Here is a 21321-nt window from a genome sequence, read left to right as displayed (position 1 = left end):
ACATGGTGCAACTGCTTCACTTCTCTGCAGCAATCCGAACCCCAAACCACAGCTGGAGGAGGGGTGAGAGGAGTGGGAAGGACAGGGCACAGGGTTTGATGCCAAAGAGAGAGAAAAGGGGGGAAACGAGTATCCTGCATTGCACTTCCGTGACCCATCATTGACACTACTTCGATGGACACACTGCCCTCAGAGAAGTGAGTTCAGATTATAGCATGACATTCATTAAGGTCAGCCCCATCCAAAACTCCACAACCAAAGAGTCATCATCATGCCCAACCAGCTGGTCAGCCTAGTCTCAGACAATTTAATAAGGGGTGATGACACCAGATGCATGTAAAGGTATCAATGGATGACACCTGTCTTACTTGAACTCATGAATGCATTTCTGAATAAAAATACAAACATTTTCAGCATCTCCATCTCATTATACCTTGGGAAGTCAGTCTGTACTCCCTGTTCTTGTGGTCACCCTGAGTACAACCAGACCATGTGAACCACAGCTGGCCTTTACTGGCAGCACACAACCACAACAGAGGTGGATGAGAGCCTAGCAACCCTTCAACCAACACACACACACACACACACACTTGTGGACTTCTGAGGCCATTTGACAGGTCAGGCAGGGAACTCCACAAAAGGGTTAGAATGCAGGCTAATAAGAACATCTGAATGGAGCGTACTAGTTCCTTTTGAAGTGCCTGGTTCTGGGACAGTCAGCTGCAAAGACATCCATGTCAATCTTCACAGTATTGTTGTTTCCGATCTTGAGAGACAGAGCGAGAAATGCTGGAAGATCAAAGTTGAAGGACTACTCACGGCATCACTAAGTATCCACAGCAACCTGTAGTGACACGAATGCATACTATCTTCACTGACTGCAATACACTGTTCGAGTCGGTGGAGTGTTGCAAGTGGAGCTTTCCTTGTATTTCCGAGCAATATCAGGGCATCATCTGTACACTACTCATCTATACAATCCTGAATTACATTTATATAGCATATGTAGGGAGATCTTGCTCAATCTAATTTTGCAATGCTGACATAACATCTTGCATCTGGGTGCAAAAAAAACAAAACCATTATGCACACAGATGGGGAATATCATTGAGGTTCCTTGTAAACTCAAATCTCATCTCACTTTTGGCACACATTTTGGTTTTGAGCAGATGAAACACTGGAAAAGTACCACAGACAGAGGAAATGTGGGCAATAAGCAGTGTGTGTATGGGGGGGGGGCTTTTTTGTGTGGAAAGCACCAGCCAGGACAGGTTTCAACTGGCTCCTCATCCAGCTCTAAGGCTGCAAAAACAGTCATAACAACTTACGTCATTCCTTAGGTGGGTGAGAAGCAGGTCAGTGGGATATGCGGCCTTTGATCAGGAGCAGATAACAGTTGATTTGATGATTTAGGATCAGGTTCATACTAAAACATACACATTTCACTAGTTCATCCACAAGTCATGGTCGTCAATCTTTTGAATTGCCTAACCCTAAAATAACACCACATTTGATCCATTTCATCTCAAACAAAACAAAAACAGTACGTTTCATTCTGCCGATTCATTTAACTAACAGCTGATTTGAGATTTATTCTATGTGGTTAGGGTGCCACTCTGTGTTCAATTTTGAAAACTACAACAACAGTATTTGAATTGCATTGACTGCCCCCAAGAGGATGTTGTAGGCACTGCTAATCCAGACAGATCCATAATCAGATCATTTCTGTTCTCAAAAACTGAATTTGAATAACGTTAAAATCCTGCATGAAAATAAAAACCAGACAGTAATAGACAACACTTGTTCAGTTAACCACAGCAAAAACAAGAACCAGAGTACTTGGGGGTTGAACCTTTATTTTCTCAGCCATTCTGTTGGCTGTCCATCCATAATCCACAGGTATAAAATTCTGTAAAGAGTGCAGTATGCATGTCAAGTGTTCAATAACTGCCATGTCGTTATTTAAAAGTAGTGGCCTCAAGATATTTTGATGCTGTGAGCTATAGGGGTGTAGTCTCACAGGTCACACCCATCTAATACATTTACTCCAAATGCTCTTCCTGGTTTGTTGCGATTGGTTCTTTTCCTGAGGTCAAAGGTCCACGTGCTCTTCTGGACGTTTCACTGTTTCAGGCGCCTCCACATTCTCCTCTGAAGGTAACAAAGACAAAACCACAAGCACTTGAAAATAACTGACCAGCGCTGAAGTCCCACACCCCTCAACTCACGTACTGTATAAGGCAACACAATATCCTTTCGGTGTTAATTTTGTCTTTGTGTATAGTGTATGCTGCAAAAGGAATGACCTAATTTTGGACATAGAATTTGAGAAAAACTTCAAACACATACTTGCTTGATCATGCACTGATGTGAAATACAGTGTCAACCAAGAGAACCAAGAGTCATCTGATACAACTGCACCTGCAGTATTTCATAGAGAGTATACTGTTACTGTAGTAGTAACTACAGTGTACTTAACCTACCAAGTCAGAGTGATTTGATTTGGATTTAATTTAATTCATTGTTGTGGTCAACATGACTTATTACGCAGAATGCAGTTACATAAACCAATCATTTAACACAAGATAACTAACTACACTCAATTAAAGTGTGTTGCCATGTATAAAATGCATTTTAAAATCATCAAATCAACTAGTCAAGACTGTTATTATTGATTACCTGGCTCGGGTATTTTGACACAGACTCCCTCCTGTTCCTCGTACCCGCTGGCACAGATACAGATGTAGCTTCCTTTGTTGTTCACACACTCCTGGTTCTCCGCAGTACACACAGAGTCATGCTGCTCACACTCGTTCACATCTAAACAGAGAACAAATCAACCATCAAATTGGTTTTCAGCACTGTCTGATGACTCAATTTCTGCCAATTATTAACATTTTGTACATTTATTGAAAGTATTAACTTCCCTCGGTGTACTAATTTCATGACTCTATAACCAAGAATGTATTCAAAATAGCTGCTGAAGTTTTATAATTGTATGTTCGGTAATGGGAAATTATGGTCATTGTTTTCAATTTCCTGAAAAATTTGCTTTGGAGATGAGGTTCAGACAGAGACGTTTTATAAAGCCCTTCTACATCAGCAGTTGGCAAAGTATTTGTATAGAAACAAACAGCACCATCCTCAGTGAATTTCATAATTTTTTTTTAAAACAAGTTACCTTTTTACATAAAACTATACAAAATATAATCACGTCACCAAATAATTGATTAAAACACACTGTTTTGAAATGAAGGTCTACAGCAGCCCCAGCAGCACTCTGTAGGGCTGCACGATGGTGTAGCCAGAGGTCAGCTAGTTTCCGTCCTCCTCTGAGTACATGGACTTCAATACAAAACGTAGGAGGCTCATGGTTCTAGACCCATTCCAAAGACTTGCACAGTAATGCCGGCAACTTCCAGAGGACGTCCTCCAACCTATCGGAGCTCTTGCAGCATGAACTGACATGTCCATCCAATCAAAGGATCAGAGAATTAATCTAGTACCGAAAGCATACGCTACAGCTAGCTAGCACTGCATAAAAAGTGGTGAGTAGTTGACTCAAAGATAGAAAGACAATAGTTGAACAGTTTTGAACAAATGAATTTCTTGAAAAATGAAGGAGAAACAAGAGAGATGTTACTTTTTGGGTGACCCGACCAAATTCACATAGAAATGTGAGTTGCAGATCTGTCATTCTCATTGGAAGCAAGTCTATGAAGCGGTAGATCTGTTCCATGTGTGTTATTTCTATGCTTCCTGTTTTTAAATATTTTACTTTCGGTCTTGTACACCAGCTTCAAACAGCTGAAAATACAATATTTGTGGTTATGGAAAAGATATTTCACAGCAGTTTAAATGGTACAATAATTCTCTACACTATACTTGCCCGTCATGTCACAAACTGAAATTAGGCAAACAAATAGAATTTCAGCAACCAGGCAATGGCGGAGCGATTTCTGCATAGTGCATCTTTAAAGCATAAAAAGTATATTTAAGCAAAGTATCTGACTGTTAAAACATGGATCTAGATTTTGCATGTAGAGAAATGTAGGGATAGCATTGCGAGTGGTAATGTACTGTATCGTCCTGCCTTTAAGGTAGTGTCCAGACTATGGACATACCTCCATTGTGGACGAGTTACTCTATGTCCAAGCCTATTGCCTCTCTGTTACTGGCCAACAGGGTACACAGGCTGGACAACTGATGGTGGCAACATCAGGGAGGGAAAGAAGGAAGGATAAAATAATGAATAAAATGACAAAGAAGTGATGAAGGTAGGGAGAGAGGAAAGGAAGATACTTCAGGGCCATACTGTAAGGTGAGATGTCCTAGCTCCATGTGTGGGTAACTGCATATGTGGAATGTGACAAAGTGGGCGTTGCGTGAAAGAAAAATGGGCAGATTGGTTGCCACTCAAGACTTTTGCGTGGCTGCTCCCTTGTATGTTAGGAAAAGTAACATGGCACGTTAGGAGAATGAGGTTTAGGTTAAGGGGTTAGGCTTAGCTAAAATGCTACAAGGAAGCAGCAAGCAAGCGGTTACTTTTCGATACACCTCGTGTTGATCCTCCCACTTGTTTTGCAAAGCCCACTTTCAGACACACTCCACGTACGCAGTTACCCATGACTCCCTACCTGTGCAGGTGCCCTCTGTGTCCTGGTACCCAGGAGCACAGCTCTGGCACTTATCAGGCCCTGCCTCAGTACAGCCTGAACACACCTTGTCACAGCCTGCCAGAGAGGAGAACACAGAGGTCAAATGTTAATACTTGTTTAAAGTTTAGTACAAATATCTTAGTCTGTATACATATTTATATTTTCAGTCCCTAATACAATAGCTGTATGCATCCAACAACATAGTAAATATGGTCCTCTCACTAAATAGTAAACCAGCTTTACAGTACCTTTACAGGAGAATGAGCCATCTGTGTTCAGACAGTACTGATCCTCTTTGCAGAGAGGAGGGTCGTTCAAGCACTCGTTCACATCTAGTGTCACACAACGAGAAGCAACAGGAAGAGTGAATTTGATCTTGATGTCAAAATTCATGACAGGGAAAGTACTTATTATGCCACGGAAAAGTATAAAAATGTCTCTCTCACCAAGACAGGCCCCCTCGTCATCCTCCCCCCAGCCAGTCTTGCACTTCTCACAGTCCTCATTGGTTAGACCAGTGCAGGTCTTGCAGGAGGAATGGCACTCTGTAGTGTAGGGGATTGAGTGGGAAAGGTGGTCTGAGATGCATGCCCTGCTCCAAATACACCCCTAGCCTGTCCCCTAGGCACATTGCTTAGATCTGAAAGGAATGGATTTGTGTAAACCATTGTTAAAAAATAACATGCAAACATAATAAACCAAGTACCTGTGCATAGTGAAAATGTGTCGTTCCTAATTTCATTGAAGTATCCGTCGATGCAATCCAGACAGAACTCCCCCTTGTAACCATGGTCACAGTCACACCTGCCATTACCCCCTCGTGTTCCATCACCATCACACACACCGTTGCCATGGCAAGGCCTCTCGGAACCCCCCACACAGGCTGTCAGACGGAAACAGATGATTCTCATTCACCCATGGCTGGTTGGTATTAGTCAAATAAATGTGGTGTTGGAGGAGTATGTCTTTACCATTGCAATCAGGGCCAAATGTTCCATTCAAACAGCACACATTGATGGTATCAATGCAGAACCACTTATACAGATCAGGATGCTTCTTTTGCCTGGATTGGAAGAGTGAGATGTCAAATCACAATACACCATTGACTTGCAGCCTGGAAGTTCAGATATTCCACAAGGACAAATATAGTGATAAGGAGTTAAGAAATCTGTTGTCAATGGCCTTTGCTCCAGCAGAAGTAAAAGGTAAGTAAGTAAGGGGTTTGGCGCTAATGGGACATGTGCTGCCCTCTTGTTCTAGCTGAGCACTCAGGTCAAGTACTCACCTCTTGAACCACCAGGTCTCAAAGTGGTCCTCATGCTCCTCTACCATGTGGTTACAGTCAAAGCTGCTGCTGTCACACAGATTCTCCAGAATCTCAACTAGGCGGATCTCACTGAGGAGAGGGGGAGGAGGGAAAGGGAAGAGACAGAGAAATTAGCTTCTATTGTGCCACTGGGTCAACAGAAAATACGTGGTCTTGGTCAGCATGACAAATAGGTTTAGCAATCACTGATCAGAGCAAACAGATGTGATAAGCAAAGCAACAGTCCAGCATTAGGAGGAATCGTTTGTGTGATGAGTGGTGTATAGGAATCTTACCTCGTCTCATATTTGGAAAGTGCCCTCTCCTCCCAAGCGGTGTTCCCTCCACCAAAGTTCTGTTTTTTTGTTAGGTCCAATCCCTGTTGGTACAGTAGTGTGAGGATGAAGACTAGTCAACCAGACACAGACTATGGCAGTCATTTGATCAATGGTGAAAATGTACTACAGCACTGGTAATCTGGGTGTAAAGAGCACACATATGTTAGCTAGTTATTTGGTCTGACTCACATTATAAACTGGCCTTACGTTAATTGACTAACGTTAGTTGACTCACTAGTATACTGGTGTTATGATGCTCAGTCATATTACATAGCCTACATCAAGGTCAGAAGAGGGCTTAGTTACATTAATGCATTTCAAGCACAATACACCATCATTGGTTGCCCACTGGTAAATAAAAGTACATCAATTGATAGTGGTTTGAATCAGACCAATTGATAGTACTGCCCAAATTATGCACAGAAGAACATTTCAAACTTACCTTAATGAAGTTATCAGCTATCTGTTTGCAGGTATTACATGAGCTTTTTAAGTCTTTTGCATAGGTGCATTGTGAGAGTAAAATAGAAGCTAGGCTAAAAAATAGCCACAATAATTGACGGAACGATAGCATTCTGGCTAACTACAGTAACGTTAGTTGGATAACAGTTGAATGACTCGAAGTTTCACATCATAGTTAACGTTATACCTTAGCCACTTGCCAGCAAACTTCCTATCCCTAAAAACATGCAGCACAAAGTCCAGCCACAAATACAACAATTCATTGGAAGTTAACTAGCGTTATCTATGCAAAGCATTCGAAAGAAATATGTACATGCAGGTAGAAAGAAATAGCTACTTTTTCGGACAGGCTGTTGGTACGGTTGTGGCTTGTCGTGATTTGCCATTTTGCCTATCAATCACTGTAAGAACCAATGATATTCTGCCAGCGCGTGACACCCGTCTTCATTCTACCCACGTGGAAAAAGAAATGAACATTTCCATATTCTTGCGCACGCGTCAACTTCCTATATACTTTCACGTCATGGCAGAGAAGAGGACTGCGTCTGGGAAATCACTGTTGTTTTTACTCATTTCGGTGACTCTATTACATTTGTTTATTTGTCCTTTTACAAAAGTTGAAGAGAGTTTCAACTTACAAGCAGTGCATGATATTCTTTATCACAGACTTGATTTTGAAAAGGTAAGACAGAGCTACGCATACAACAGCCAACTAACGTTAACAGTAGCTAGCTAAAAGTTAGCTAACGTTAATCTTTTTTACACATGCATGGTGCAAATGCTTGTTGACAGTGTTACACTATCTTGTTCATGTCTTGACGCGTTCTACAACATTACCTGCCCGTAAGTCATGTTGTGCCCACCTAAACAATGACAAATAGTTTAGGCTCCCGGTGGTCTAAGACCCTGCATCTCAGTACAAAAGGCGTCACTGCAGTACCTGGTTCGAATCCAGGCTGCATCACATCCGGCTGTAGTTGGGAGTCTCATAGGGCAGTGCGCAATTGGCACAGCGTCGTCCGGGTTTGGCCGGTGTAGGCCATCATTGTAAATAAGAACCTGTTCTTAACTGACTTGCCTAGTTGAAAAAATATACACTGCTCAAAAAAATAAAGGGAGCACTTAAACAACACAATGTAACTCCAAGTCAATCACACGTCTGTGAAATCAAACTGTCCACTTAGGAAGCAACACTGATTGACAATAAATTTCACATGCTGTTGTGCAAATGGAATAGACAACAGGTGGAAATTATAGGCAATTAGCAAGACACCCCCAATAAAGGAGTGGTTCTGCAGGTGGTGACCACAGACCACTTCTCAGTTCCTATGCTTCCTGGCTGATGTTTTGGTCACTTTTGAATGCTGGCGGTGCTTTCACTCTAGTGGTAGCATGAGACGGAGTCTACAACCCACACAAGTGGCTCAGGTAGTGCAGCTCATCCAGGATGGCACATCAATGCGAGCTGTGGCAAGAAGGTTTGCTGTGTCTGTCAGCGTAGTGTTCAGAGCATGGAGGCGCTACCAGGAGACAGGCCAGTTCATCAGGAGACGTGGAGGAGGCCATAGGAGGGCAACAACCCAGCAGCAGGACCGCTACCTCCGCTTTGTGCAAGGAGGAGCAGGAGGAGCACTGCCAGAGCCCTGCAAAATGACCTCCAGCAGGCCACAAATGTGCATGTCTGCTCAAACGGTCAGAAACAGACTCCATGAGGGTGGTATGAGGGCCTGACGTCCACAGTTGGGGGTTGTGCTTACAGCCCAACACCGTGTAGGACGTTTGGCATTTGCCAGAGAACACCAAGATTGGCAAATTTGCCACTGGCACCCTGTGCCCTTCACAGATGAAAGCAGGTTCACACTGAGCACATGTGACAGACGTGACAGAGTCTGGAGACGCCATGGAGAACGTTCTGCTGCCTGCAACATCCTCCAGCATGACCGGTTTGGCGGTGGGTCAGTCATGGTGTGGGGTGGCATTTCTTTGGGGGCCGCACAGCCCTCCATGTGCTCGCCAGAGGTAGCCTGACTGCCATTAGGTACCGAGATGAGATCCTCAGACCCCTTGTGAGATCATATGCTGGTGCGGTTGGACCTGGGTTCCTCCTAATGCAAGACAATGCTAGACCTCATGTGGCTGGAGTGTGTCAGCAGTTCCTGCAAGAGGAAGGCATTGATGCAAAGGACTGGCCCGCCCGTTCCCCAGACCTGAATCCAATTGAGCACATCTGGGACATCATGTCTCGCTCCATCCACCAACGCCACGTTGCACCACAGACTGTCCGGGAGTTGGCGGATGCTTTAGTCCAGGTCTGGGAGGAGATCCCTCAGGAGACCATCCGCCACATCATCAGGAGCATGCCCAGGCGTTGTAGGGAGGTCATACAGGCACGTGGAGGTCACACACACTACTGAGCCTCATTTTGACTTGTTTTAAGGACATTACATCAAAGTTGGATCAGCCTGTAGTGTGGTTTTCCACTTTAATTTTGAGTGTGACTCCAAATCCAGACCTCCATGGGTTGATAAATTTGATTTCCATTGATCATTTTTGTGTGATTTTGTTGTCAGCACATTCAACTATGTAAAGATAAAAGTATTTAATAAGAATATTTAATTCATTCAGATCTAGGATGTGTTATTTTAGTGTTCCATTTATTTTTTTGAGCAGTGTATTTAAATGCCAGAACGCCATTGCTGATGTTGACAGTATCTTCCCACTGTCTCACCAGTATGACCACCATGAATTCCCTGGCGTGGTGCCACGGACATGCCTTGGTGCTGTGTTCATATCAACAGTATGCTCCCCATTGTTCTACCTGCTGTCACTACTGGAGACGTCTAAATTCTACACACAACTGATGGGTAAGTCCTGCTGCTATTATATGATATCCATAAACAACAGCAGTGCAATAGAGAAGACCTGGGTCCAATAGAATTTTCACTTTTGGGACTAGTCAATTGTTTCCATAGTGCCAGACAAACTAAATCAAGTACAGCTTGTCTGGTACAAATCAGTCCACTTACTCAAATGTATTGATGTGTACCTTTTTGCTATCCAGTGCGAGGTTGCCTGGGAGTGTGTGTGACATTAGCTCTATGGCGCATGCAGAGGGAGGTTCGGAGGCAGTTCGGGTCGACAGTTGCGGGACTGTTCTGTCTCACCTGCGCCTCACAGTTCCATCTCATGTTCTACAGCACGAGACCCCTCCCCAACGTATTTGCACTGCCAATAGGTAAGAGACACTGATATATATTGAAGACATGAATATAGTATAAAAAATTATTGGATGAAAATCTTGATGGAAATACTGTTGGAGAAGCCTCATGTAGGATAAAATCTATAATAAAAATGTCCACCAATGTGTTAAAGGTGCTACAGAAAGGATTTTTCCCCCATTGTAATTTCAGATAATGTTTATAATATATCTGCAGTAATAGAGGAATGATGGCGTTTCACAGTATTACTTACCCGCAGTGTTGTGATAGGCTGTGATATTCGCCTATTGCTTTCTCCCGCCGATTGGCACCTGTTGTCAAAATGGGAAACCTGTTTTGACTTTGTGGCTTTGTTATGTAGTGGATATTGGATCAAGTGGCCAATGTAAAAATCCCTATGCCATTTCCTGGTTGCTACAATTCTACACTGTTTTCTCAATTTCAGTGAGAAAACAAGCACGGCATATTGTAGGGAATCAGTGTACCATTTAAATCAATGTGAAATATATTTTCGATAACAAAAAATTAAATTTGTACAGCTGTTTAAAGCTGGTGGACCAAAACTGTAAAGTAAGGCTCAATTGCGAGTCTCCCATGTTACATGAAAATGGGATGCGGTGAGGGGGGAGATTTGTTTTGACTGGAGCCTAGTGCTGTTGCAATTAACCTAGCTTACACATACTGTTGGTGAACAATTCTAGGTGTAGCACCTTTAAAATACACTACATGACCAAAAGTATGTGGACAACTGCTCGTCGAACATCTTTTTCCAAATCATGGGTGTTAAGGAGTTGTTTCTCCCCTTTGCTGCTTTAACAGCCTCCACTCTTCTGGGAAGGCTTTCCACTAGATGTTGGGACATTGCTGCGGGGATTGCTTCCATTCAGCCATAAGAGCATTAGTGAGGTAGGGGACTGATGTTGTGCGACTAGGCCTGGCTCGCAGTTGGTGTTCTAATTCTAATTCATGGGGTTGAGGTCAGGGCTCTGCAGGCCAGTCAAGTTCTTCCACGCCGATCTCGACAAACCATTTCGATATTGATCTCGCTTTGTGCACAGGGGCATTGTCATGCTGAAACAGGAAAGGGCCTTCCCCAAACTGTTGGAAGCACAGAATCATCTAGAATGTCCTTGTATGCTGTAGTGTTAAGAACTCCCTTCATGGGAACTAAGGGGCCTAGCCAGAAACATGAAAAACAGCCCCAGACCATTATTCCTCCTCCACCAAACTTTACAGTTGGCACTATGCATTGGGGCAGGTAATGTTCTCCTGGCATCCGCCAAACCCAGATTCGTCCGTTGGACTGCCAGATGGTGAAGTATGATTCATCACTCCAAAGATCGCGTTTCCACTGCTCCAGGGTCCAATGGCGGCAAGCTTTACACCAATCCAGCCGACGCTTGGCATTGCACATGGTGATCTTAGGCTTGTGTGCGGCTGCTCGGCCAGGGAAACCCATTTCATGAAGCTCCCGACAAAGTTATTGTGCAGACGTTGCCTCCAGAAGCAGTTTGGAACTCTGTAGTGAGGACAGGCAAAAAAAAATTATGTGCTTCAGCACTCGGCGGTCCCGTTCTGTGAGCTAGTGTGGCTACCACTTTGCTGCTGACATGTTTGTTGCTCCTAGACGTTTCCACTTCACAATAACAGCACTAACAGTTGACCAGAGCAGTTTAGCAGGGCATAAGTTTGATGAACTAACTTGTTGGAAAGAGGCGTCTTATGACGGTACCACGTTGAAAGTCCGTGAGCTCTTCAGTAAGGCAATTCTACTGCCAATGTTTGTCTATGGAAATGGCTGTGTGCTCAATTTTTATACACCTGTCAGCAACGGGTGTGGCTGAAATGGCTGAATCCACTAATTTAAAGGGGTGTCCACATCATTTTGTGTATATAGTCTATTTTAAGTCCTTTCTTCCAGCAGTTTCTCTGATAATCTTATGCAGTTAAATGGTCTGTTCTGTTTTTTTCCTAGTTCTGTTGGCGTTCACTGCATGGATGGGGCAGAGGTATGGGTCCTTCATCTGTCTCTCTGCGCTCGTCATCATCGTGTTTAGATCAGAACTGTGTCTCTACCTGGGTCTTATGCTGCTCATGTCACTACTGAGCAGGAGGCTGGGGATCCTTCAACTGTTCTACTATGCCATTCCTGCAGGTGCTCTGTCATTAGGTAAATCTGTTATCAGCAACACTAACTAGGTTCCTGGATAACTACAGAGTGTGCAGGCTTCTGCTCCAGCCCAGCACTAACACAGCTGGCTAGACTATAGTAGTTAGATGAGTCGGGTGTGCTGTAGCTTGCCTGGAACAAATGCATACATACCCTGTAGTTTTTCAGGATTAGAAGTGTTATAAATATATGTGCTCTTTAGATGAACGTCTAATTTTATCTGCTCTCTTTCAGCTTTGACTGTCTGCATTGACTCATTCTTCTGGAATAAGCTGATTTGGCCCGAGGGCCAGGTACTCTGGTACAACACCATCCTGAACAAGAGCTCCAACTGGGGAATATCCTTCACTTCACTAAATGCTTGTTATAAACCCATAACAACAATGTCCACACAGTCAACTAATTAAATCATGCGACGCAGCTTGACACCTGCTTCTCCTTGATCGATTCTGAGTTAGTATCAACGTTTGTGATAATATTACGAAAGTAATGGGGTCATTTTCCACTCATCACGGAGAGCCCACTTTTGATCTGAAAACAACTTGCTATCTTTCCTTGACTTTCTCCCCCAGTAAACCTCCCCCTTTCTGTGGTACTTCTACTCTGCTCTACCCCGTGCCCTGGGCTGCTCAGTGCTGTTCATCCCCCTAGGCCTGCTGGACAGACGGACGCGCACCCTGCTGCTGCCTACTGTAGGATTTATCCTGCTCTACTCTTTCCTGCCCCATAAGGAGCTACGCTTTATCCTCTACACCTTCCCTGTGCTGAATATAGTGGCTGCACGGGGCTGCTCGTTCATGTAAGGAGAGAGAGGCTGAGAGAGTGTTGTCTGTTCAGGGAGGTTTAGTATAATGTTGAAAAAACATGGTTAGTGCTTATTGACATTTTTGGCCTTCAGGGTGGAGTCACAGTTCAATTGTCTTTCGGGGGACATACGGTGGGCTTAAGTGTGGACAGAGAAACCACATTATTTAATAATGTTGAACCTTTTAATTCTCGGTCCTACAGCCTGAACAACTACCACAAATCTTGGATGTATAAACTTGGCTCCTTAATCGTGGTTGGCCAGTTGGTGACAAATGCTGCATACTCCAGCATATCTCTGTACGTGTCCCATCACAACTACCCTGGAGGCAGGGGGGTGCAGGTACTACATAAACTAGTACCATCTACATCAGGTAAGAGCAGTGATGTAGTGAAGGGTAAACAATGTTTACACACCTTTCTTACTTTTAGTGAGCGTTTCACCACCTTTTGAGGAAAAATGTATTATGTATAGTAGGGAGGAGCGTTAACTTACTTTATCAGTGTTTACCCACTTTTTTTTACCACTATATCCCTTGGTAAGAGGTTATACTTTTTTTTAAATATCAGACAGTAAGGGAAGTATCATGGTTGCAGAAACACTGATTAAAGGCTGTATGTAATCAATTGCTTCTCCTCAGATGTCTCTGTTCATATTGATGTATTTGCTGCCCAAACTGGAGTGTCGCGTTTCTTAGAACTGAACAGAAACTGGAGGTTAGTTTGACTAGGTATTCTATTCTGGAATATAACTGTTTCCAACCTTCTAAAGGCATTCTAAGGATTCAGCTTTGTGTTCTATTGTCAGGTATGACAAGAGAGAAGACGTTGGCCCTGGACACCCTGATATGAAGACCTACTCCCATGTTCTGATGGAGGCCAATGCCACTCAGATAGCACTACTCAAAGATTCCCACATGCCGTTGGCCTTCATCCAAGGTTACAGCAACATGTTGTTGAATGCCTTTCGGTTTCCTTTCTTCAGTATAAACCTGGGAGACAAACTGGTGTTGCTAGAAAGAGTACCCGACCCTGAGCGTCCCAGTTGAACTGACAGGGATGTCGTTTTTCAGGATTTCGTTTTTTCTTATGACCAAATTGTAAATAACCAAAACTAAATTGCAGTGTATTGAAAACAGAACACTCAATCACTCTTTTGGGCTATAAGTTGGTTGGAGCCAGGTATTGGTAGGGTACACTGATAGGATCACCTGCTTTATTTTTAATATGTAAATGACTAGAACGTGTCTAGCTTGGCCAACTTAGATCTCTATTCACATGCAAAGAAAGTGTGTGTATATAGGCCTTTCATTACTTCAACTGAAAATGATCCATTACAATATACTTATCCAATTTTACTCCACCAAACCAGGTAACTTGTTTACTGTCTAACACTTCCTTCAAACAAAGTGGTTAGATAACCCCAGTTCAATAACTGCCATCCTTCAACACAGTGCATTCATTTTTCTGAAATAAGTTCAAAGATGTCATTATGCTATTGATCCATTTTAATGTGTGTATAGTTTCCTATATGAACAAAACTGCCCGTGAGTTTTGGAATAAAACTGAAGAGGAAACTTGTCCTGGGTGTTGACAAGGAAGTACTTGAGGCACTATTACATGTTTCTAGGGACCACTGTTTACAGAAAGGTTACAGTTAAACATTCCCTGGTGATGTCTGGGTCATGTTTTGTAGGGAGAATACGAAGTGAAACTGGCAGGTGGTGCCTGAACTTTTCTTGCTACAATGTCCACTACCGAACAGGTCCAATTTTGTATACAAAACATAAACCAGGAACAAAGGATTACATAAGAAACCTTTATTTACAAATGATGACAATTGGCATGGTTCCAGTCTGAATGCTTCCACGTTTATCAAATTAAGTTCAGAAATCATTATTTATACATATGTACATTACTTGACAACCCATAATTTAATCCCTTAAATAAGCTTAAAATTGTGCTAGACATTTTCAAATAAATTGCTTCAAACATCTTGCATAATAACTATTTCAGCAAGTTAAAGCAATTTCTAAATCAACAGTACCATGAGCCACAAATTCACAATGAAATAATTAAATAACAAAACTTAACATCTTTCAGTCACAGCATTTATTTTTGGGCCATTATTCATTTAGAAAAAAACCCCAGCATTGTTTCTAAAATTAAGCCATGTAAATTGAAAGACTTGATTTGCACAAGTATTTACAGCATTTGACCTGAATTAGTTTTGGATAAGGCACAAGGAGAGAGAAGACAACTTTGACAAAAAAAAAAGACACAGGAACAAATATTCACAACCCCTACTGCTAAATACACCCCTCCCTCCCTGACACGTCACTGAGTTGCTGACTGATGCAAATTCTAAAGTGTTTCAACAGTAGTACACAAAAATGCAATTAACAATTCCAAATGCACTCATGTTTTGAAAATGAACCTCGGTATATCTATTCTCCTTTAGATACCCCTGAATCCAAAAGGGTCATTTCACAGTTCTATGAATTGGACCTTGATAAGGAGCTCCTCATAAGCAATGGTTTTAATCAGTGCTGATAATAAATTAACGGTAGGTTGACCTTTAGAAAGAGAAGCCCCTCCATGTTTTCTAGTAATGGCATGGGTTGATTCAGAGTGCAGTTCACACTGGCTGTGCTGAACAGAATCTCTGCTGGGACAATGCTGGGAGGGCAGCCCACGTAGCGGACAGCGACTTTGGCAAGGTCAGGCCACAGTAACTTCTTCAGGTTCCAATAGTCCAGTGGATCACAGCTTTGATCAAGTATGTCCTCCTCCAAGTATTCCAGCACTGCCAGCTCAGATGATTTTGGCTTGTCCTCCTGTTTTATCTTGTGTCTGATGTCATCCATGAGTGCCCAGAGGTTGTCCTTGTTGTTTGAGGGAGAGCCATTTGATGACGCTGGGACCTCTCCACCACATCCGTTGGATAGTGAAGGCTTTGTCTCAATTGAGGTAGAAAGGGACACCTGAAGTTCATTGATGAGGTCTTGTTTGCATTGCTCCGCCTCTTCCTCCGTGAACAAGGAAGCCTTGTACCGCGGGTCCAACATTGTCGCCCAAGTGTACCTGGGGTTGCGTAGGGTTGATGACATCCTACTCACCATCGCTTCCTTCAGAGACTTGAGCATGTTGTCGATGCCCATCGTCTCATCGAAGAGCATGTCTATCTTTCGGTTGAGAATGTGTATCAGTGGTATGACTTGACCCAGACTGGCAGTGCGATTGCTCATCTCCCTGCAGGCCACTTCGAAGGGCTTCAACGCATTGCACACCGACTGCATCACTTCCCATTGATCGCAACTGATCATTTCCCTGAAGTTGCACTCTATTGACATCTCGTCGACCGCTTTCTTTTGTTCCACCAGACGTTCAAGCATGAAGAAGGATGTCCTCCATTTTGAGGGAACGTCCTGGATGAGGCAATTTTCAGGTAACTGGTAAACCTTCTGCAGTTCGGCCAACTTTTCCTTTGCTTTGTCTGAGCGATACACTCGCTCACAGATCTTCCGAGCGATGCTTAGAAGGTTCTGAACCATCCTCTGACTCTTTATGGCTTCGCTCACAATTAGGTCTATGGTGTGTCCAAAGCACTGCACGATGACATGGTTGTTGTCCTCCAGGACGTTTGCAATGGCATTGTTGTCGGTTACAGTAAATCCTTTCTTCAGCCCTAAGGAACTGATCCAGGTGTCCCAGAAGTATTCGAGCTGCTTCTGTATATTGAGCATGTCATGGTCACAGTCTATCTGTGACACACTGAGGAGAGCAGAGCAGTGAAAGTCCTCGCCCTGAGGTCTAACACATGATTCATATGAAACCCAGTGGGCGGTAAGAGTCAGAAATTCCCGAGTCTGGCTAGTGACCCAGATGCTTGTTGTGAAATGGACGATACCACTCTCAGCCTCTTTCAGGTGTGTGAGAACAACCTCCTTCACCCTCTCATACATGTCTGGTATGGCAATGCTGGTGAAATATGAAGAGGAGGGTAGAGAATATTGAGGTTGAAGGTACTCCAGTAATCGGTTCAAACCAGTGTTCTCCACTAGGGCTGATGGCTGAAGATCCAGTGCAAGCATTTCGGCAACTAGTTTGGTGATTTTTTTGGCAACCGGATGGTAGTCATCAAATCTTTCACAGTTTTCGTCATGCACAGAAGTGTCCATGAGTTCGTGTTTAATGTGAATTTCAGCAGACGGCACATCACCTGAGATAGTACTGTTACTTTCAAGAACATTTCCATGAAATCTCTGCATGTGCCTGAATAAACAACTAGTTCCGAGGTTTGTCGTCTTTTTGCCCCGACTTATTGTGCGGCTACAGTGCAAACAAACCACCTTAGTGGGATCGGAAGGGGAAATAGAAAAATGATTCCACAACTTTGATGTCTTTTTACTGAACACAGAGTTATGTGGCTTTTTCTCTTTGGCAGGGCTGTTAGTCAGTTTGGCTGGAACAGCCTCAGCAGCAGAGAGAATAGCGTAGGGATGAGGTGAGGAGTCCTTATCGTTTGTGCTTTTTTGGTTTTTGAGGACATCAGGGTGCCTTCTCATTAGATGCCTCATCAAACAGCTGGTTCCGAAGTCGCCCCGTTTCCCTCGGCTGATGACACAGGGGCAGTATCGACAGAGGGCTTTAAGCTGATCCCCTGGAGAGACGATGAAATGGTGCCACACTTCGGATTTCACCCGTTTCATGATTTTTTTGTTTTGTTGGAAGATTGAACTCGCCGGATCCTCTTTCAGGCCTGAGCCCTCTAGGGACAGATCGCACGGTGAGGAAGGTAAAGGAACATCCTCATCTCGAAGTCCAAAGCAGAGATTGAGGGAGGAATCCTGTTCCAATTGGTTTATTGTGTCAGACTCCTTCACATCCATGCTTTCACCTTCGTTATGGGGCACTTTGTCAGATATTGTTTCTGGGGAGGATGGAGCGAAAGGGGATTCTTTTTTAATGTCCACTACGGAGTCCTGATGCAGCTGAGAGCGAGACAATAGCGTTGGTGGGTTTGTATATGGTGGTGGGATGTTGGAGCCCTGTCCATTTTCTTCAATGACAATTTCTCTGTGGGCTCTCCACATATGGCGAATCAGACAGCTAGTGCCCAAGTCCTTTCCATTTTTACCCCTGCTAAATTCATTCATGCAGTGTATGCATACTGCTTTGGAACTGTCAGCAGGTGACAGGTAGAAATGCTTCCACACAGCTGATCTTCGACGAGAACTTGAGTTTTTAGGAGTTGCAGCGAGGCGCTCAGACCCACCTCCATCCATCGCTTCTTCATGGTTGTTGTTGGAATGTGAGGATGAGACTGTGCCAGTGTTGTTTTTGGCACCCTTTTCTAGTTTTGGTTCAAGTTTTGGTAACACTTCTTTGGATGATGATATGTCAGAGCCCTCTGCTGAAGAGGTGGACGGTGAGGAGTTATTTTGTGCAGCGGGAGTAGTAATGCTAGCTGCCAGGCTTCCGTTATTTGAGGGGGATATTACCGATGAGGCAGCAGAAGCAGTCAGAGTATTTGAGGAGAGGTCGCAATCTTGTAAAAGCACAGTGGGGTGAGCCCTTCGTACGTGCCTCATTAAACAACTTGTACTGAGGTCCTTCTCGTTCTTACCTCGACTGAACTCTTTCATACAGTACATACAGATTGCTTTGGTACTATCACGTGGAGATATGCAGAAATGGTTCCAGGCAGGGGATTTCTTTCTGGGATTAGCATTAGCGGGACTTCTCATGGATGACAATAGACTTTGAGTGACAGCATCCATCGCAACATCATAAAGAGTGCTTGTGTACCCACTAAGCATACTACTGTAATCATCTGTATTGTCTCTAGTAACAAAGGGGCCGACAGAACTATCATATGATAACCTTTCATCCTCTTGGGTCCCCTCCTCCATACTGTTTGGATCGTCTTCCTCAATATGTTCAGATGTGTCATTTTCTATCTTGATCTCAGTGTTTAGATTTAGTCTTTTGTTTGAAATGGCTGGAGAAGTAGGCCTAAGAGAGTTCTCTTTGTCACATGCCTCACCTGTTTCATTGACAGACCCATTCATTTTAAATTGTCCATCAACCTGAGAAATAGATAAATTGTCTGGTTCCTCCTCGTGAATTGAAGCCACGGGGGAAGAGTCTTTAGCCAGTGTTTTAGATGGACAGGTCTTTGCATCTGCAGTGTCATGGGGGGTAATGCTGTATGATTTAAACACGTAGCCATCTTGCCCCTCAATTTTTAGACATGTTCCTTTCGCCTCTCTTTTCTTGTTTTCTATGCCATTAGTTTCTGAATCTACGACATCTTCTTCACTCTTAAGAGAGAGGTCTTCCTCTCCATCCATGTTAGCTGACCAAAGTTCCGCGAGAAAATCTAATTCTGATGCAGCTTGACAAAAAAAGTTAATGAGTCATGGGTGTGAGAGCATTTCTCACACCAACGTTTCAGTCTGCTTGTCCAGATCAGAAGGAGCAAGCTTGTAGTCCATTTTCGAATGCACCGAAGTTTCCACCTTTTCTAGTAGGATCTGGAATGAGAGAGAAATTCAATAAACATTGATATTTCATCAAATAGCAGATAAAAACAAGTTGACAGACTAGAAACTGTTTAACATGTCAGGCGGCAACCTAACGGACCTCACATTACCCTTAACAGATGTGTTAGGTTATATTATATATTAGCCATGCTTAGCAGTACGACAGTGTAGAGCAGGGGTATTCAACTCTTACCCTACGAGCTCCGAAGCCTGCTGGTTCTGTTCTACCTGATAATTAATTGCACCCACCAGGTGTCCAAAGTCTAAAGCAGTCCCTGATTAAAGAGGAAAAACAAAAATGCAGTGGAATGGGCTTTGAGGTCCAGAGTTGAGTTTGTGGAGTGATACTAGTCTACCATTATTTTGGCTGTACCCCACCCAAAACATTTTAATTTAAATGGGTTTCAATGTTGGTGTGCATTGCTTCCAGCAATGAATTTAACTTTGGGGTCCTTTAAGCCCCATTTATGACAAAATGTATAGTCTGACATTAATTTGTGACATTTTCTTAATATTCAAAGTAGGTATGATGATAATTTAATGTAATTATATCATGAGTATAATTTCCCAATGTATGATTGACAAATAGCCTAGATCACAATACATTTATCAAATTAATAATCGGTTTCATGGTTGCCACAGTAAGTAAACCTTATTTTATTAGCAACAATGCCTTTAGTTAGCCTACAAATAAAACTGTTTATTACACAGGCACATTGAGTGTTCATTAAGATTAACTAACCCAGAACGAGACAAATGGGGAATTAATCGTTATTCATGCATGCAGCTACCAGCAAACCACAACAAATGTTTCACCAAGACTGTAGCAACTACAAACATAATCCGATCTCACAGGTGATCGGACCATATCTATGTCTGGAATCTAAACAAAATAGCTACCGCAGTATCATACTCATTTCTAGCTTGAACGTTATCCAACTGCTAGCTACAGTAGCCTTATTTCCTGATCCAACGTTAGCTAGCTGGCTACTACTTTTCCGGGTATTTAGCTAACGAGCAAAATCCAGGATTAAGGTGACACATTAATTTGCCTTAAAATAGTAGCTACTTCAAACTCAACTCATAATTTGGAGCCCATTTAGGTAATGCCAAATGCTAGCCAGCCAAGTTAATAACAATGTCAGTGTCAGAGGCTAACAAGGTATCACATTAAACCTAGCTACACAAAAACAAACATATACCACACACTCGGTTTTCTAAAACAGAAATCTGAAACCATAATTTCACAAACCGACTAACTAGCCTTTCAACTACATATGAAGTAGCCTATTTATTAATTGGGGACAGTGTCTGATACAGTACGGACCCTGGTCGTGCCAGCTAGCTAAACCACACAGGGCATAACCTGTCTAGTGAGACAGAACCAGATCGTGCCCTGGTAATGGAACAGAAGGACCAACCGAATCAGCCCAGAACATTACTCACGACGTTATTTGGAGAGAAAAAGAGACCCCTAGAAATCATATTAGACCAAGATAGTATACATACCTTGAAATTGTGGCTTATGTTTCAGTTACTAAACAGTTAAATACGACACATTTGATTGATCCGGGGGGATTACTTCATTGCTTTGTCTCCTAGCAGTTCACATTCAGTTGAATCGGGTCCACACAGCATCGGACGGAAGGAACACGCTTTATGATGTCACTGGGTTGAAGGGTTTTCCAATATGGCGGCAGGGACAATAAAATACGAAACATTCGTCGATAAAGCAACCCTTCTTTAATAGATCAAAACGTGAATATTACTTATTGACAGACGCCATGGTGCATTCTTAACATTGTGTGCATATGCCA

General features: G+C 43.0%; 3 protein-coding genes across 6 annotated transcripts; 1 reads left to right on the top strand and 2 right to left on the bottom strand.

Annotated features, from left to right (window-relative positions):
* Positions 1–1836: 1836 nt before the first annotated feature.
* On the bottom strand, positions 1837–7148 carry LOC129838832 (cysteine-rich with EGF-like domain protein 2). Of its 2 annotated transcripts, XM_055906050.1 has the most exons (11): positions 6745–7148; positions 6261–6343; positions 5944–6054; positions 5630–5721; positions 5365–5541; positions 5105–5203; positions 4907–4990; positions 4638–4733; positions 2680–2820; positions 2350–2421; positions 1837–2151 (listed from the first exon to the last, which is right to left on the bottom strand). In XM_055906050.1, the coding sequence occupies exons 1-11, from the start codon at positions 6874–6876 to the stop codon at positions 2093–2095; spliced, it is 1146 nt and encodes a 381-aa protein (XP_055762025.1). In that variant the 5' UTR covers positions 6877–7148; the 3' UTR covers positions 1837–2092. The 2 variants fall into 2 exon arrangements, with proteins under 2 accessions (XP_055762025.1, XP_055762026.1); XM_055906051.1 differs by lacking the exon at positions 2350–2421 and having other exon boundaries at positions 6745–7147.
* Positions 7149–7264: 116 nt separating this feature from the next.
* On the top strand, positions 7265–14537 carry alg12 (ALG12 alpha-1,6-mannosyltransferase). Of its 2 annotated transcripts, XM_055906047.1 has the most exons (9): positions 7265–7446; positions 9496–9628; positions 9826–9999; positions 11958–12152; positions 12387–12491; positions 12729–12951; positions 13161–13330; positions 13598–13673; positions 13765–14537. In XM_055906047.1, exons 1-9 carry the CDS (start codon positions 7288–7290, stop codon positions 14003–14005), a joined length of 1476 nt encoding a protein of 491 aa, XP_055762022.1. In that variant the 5' UTR covers positions 7265–7287; the 3' UTR covers positions 14006–14537. The 2 variants fall into 2 exon arrangements, with proteins under 2 accessions (XP_055762022.1, XP_055762023.1); XM_055906048.1 differs by lacking the exon at positions 9826–9999.
* Positions 14538–14761: 224 nt separating this feature from the next.
* zbed4 (zinc finger, BED-type containing 4) lies at positions 14762–21200 on the bottom strand. 2 transcript variants are annotated; one of them, XM_055906045.1, is made up of 2 exons: positions 21014–21200; positions 14762–19495 (listed from the first exon to the last, which is right to left on the bottom strand). In XM_055906045.1, exon 2 carries the CDS (start codon positions 19310–19312, stop codon positions 15500–15502), a length of 3813 nt encoding a protein of 1270 aa, XP_055762020.1. In that variant the 5' UTR covers positions 19313–19495; positions 21014–21200; the 3' UTR covers positions 14762–15499. The 2 variants fall into 2 exon arrangements, with proteins under 2 accessions (XP_055762020.1, XP_055762021.1); XM_055906046.1 differs by lacking the exon at positions 21014–21200 and adding an exon at positions 19698–20419.
* Between the last annotated feature and the right edge of the window lie 121 nt (positions 21201–21321).

Source organism: Salvelinus fontinalis, chromosome 39 (assembly GCF_029448725.1).
Source record: "Salvelinus fontinalis isolate EN_2023a chromosome 39, ASM2944872v1, whole genome shotgun sequence".
Classification (NCBI taxonomy): domain Eukaryota; kingdom Metazoa; phylum Chordata; class Actinopteri; order Salmoniformes; family Salmonidae; genus Salvelinus; species Salvelinus fontinalis.
This window is presented reverse-complemented; position numbering and strand designations above follow the sequence as displayed.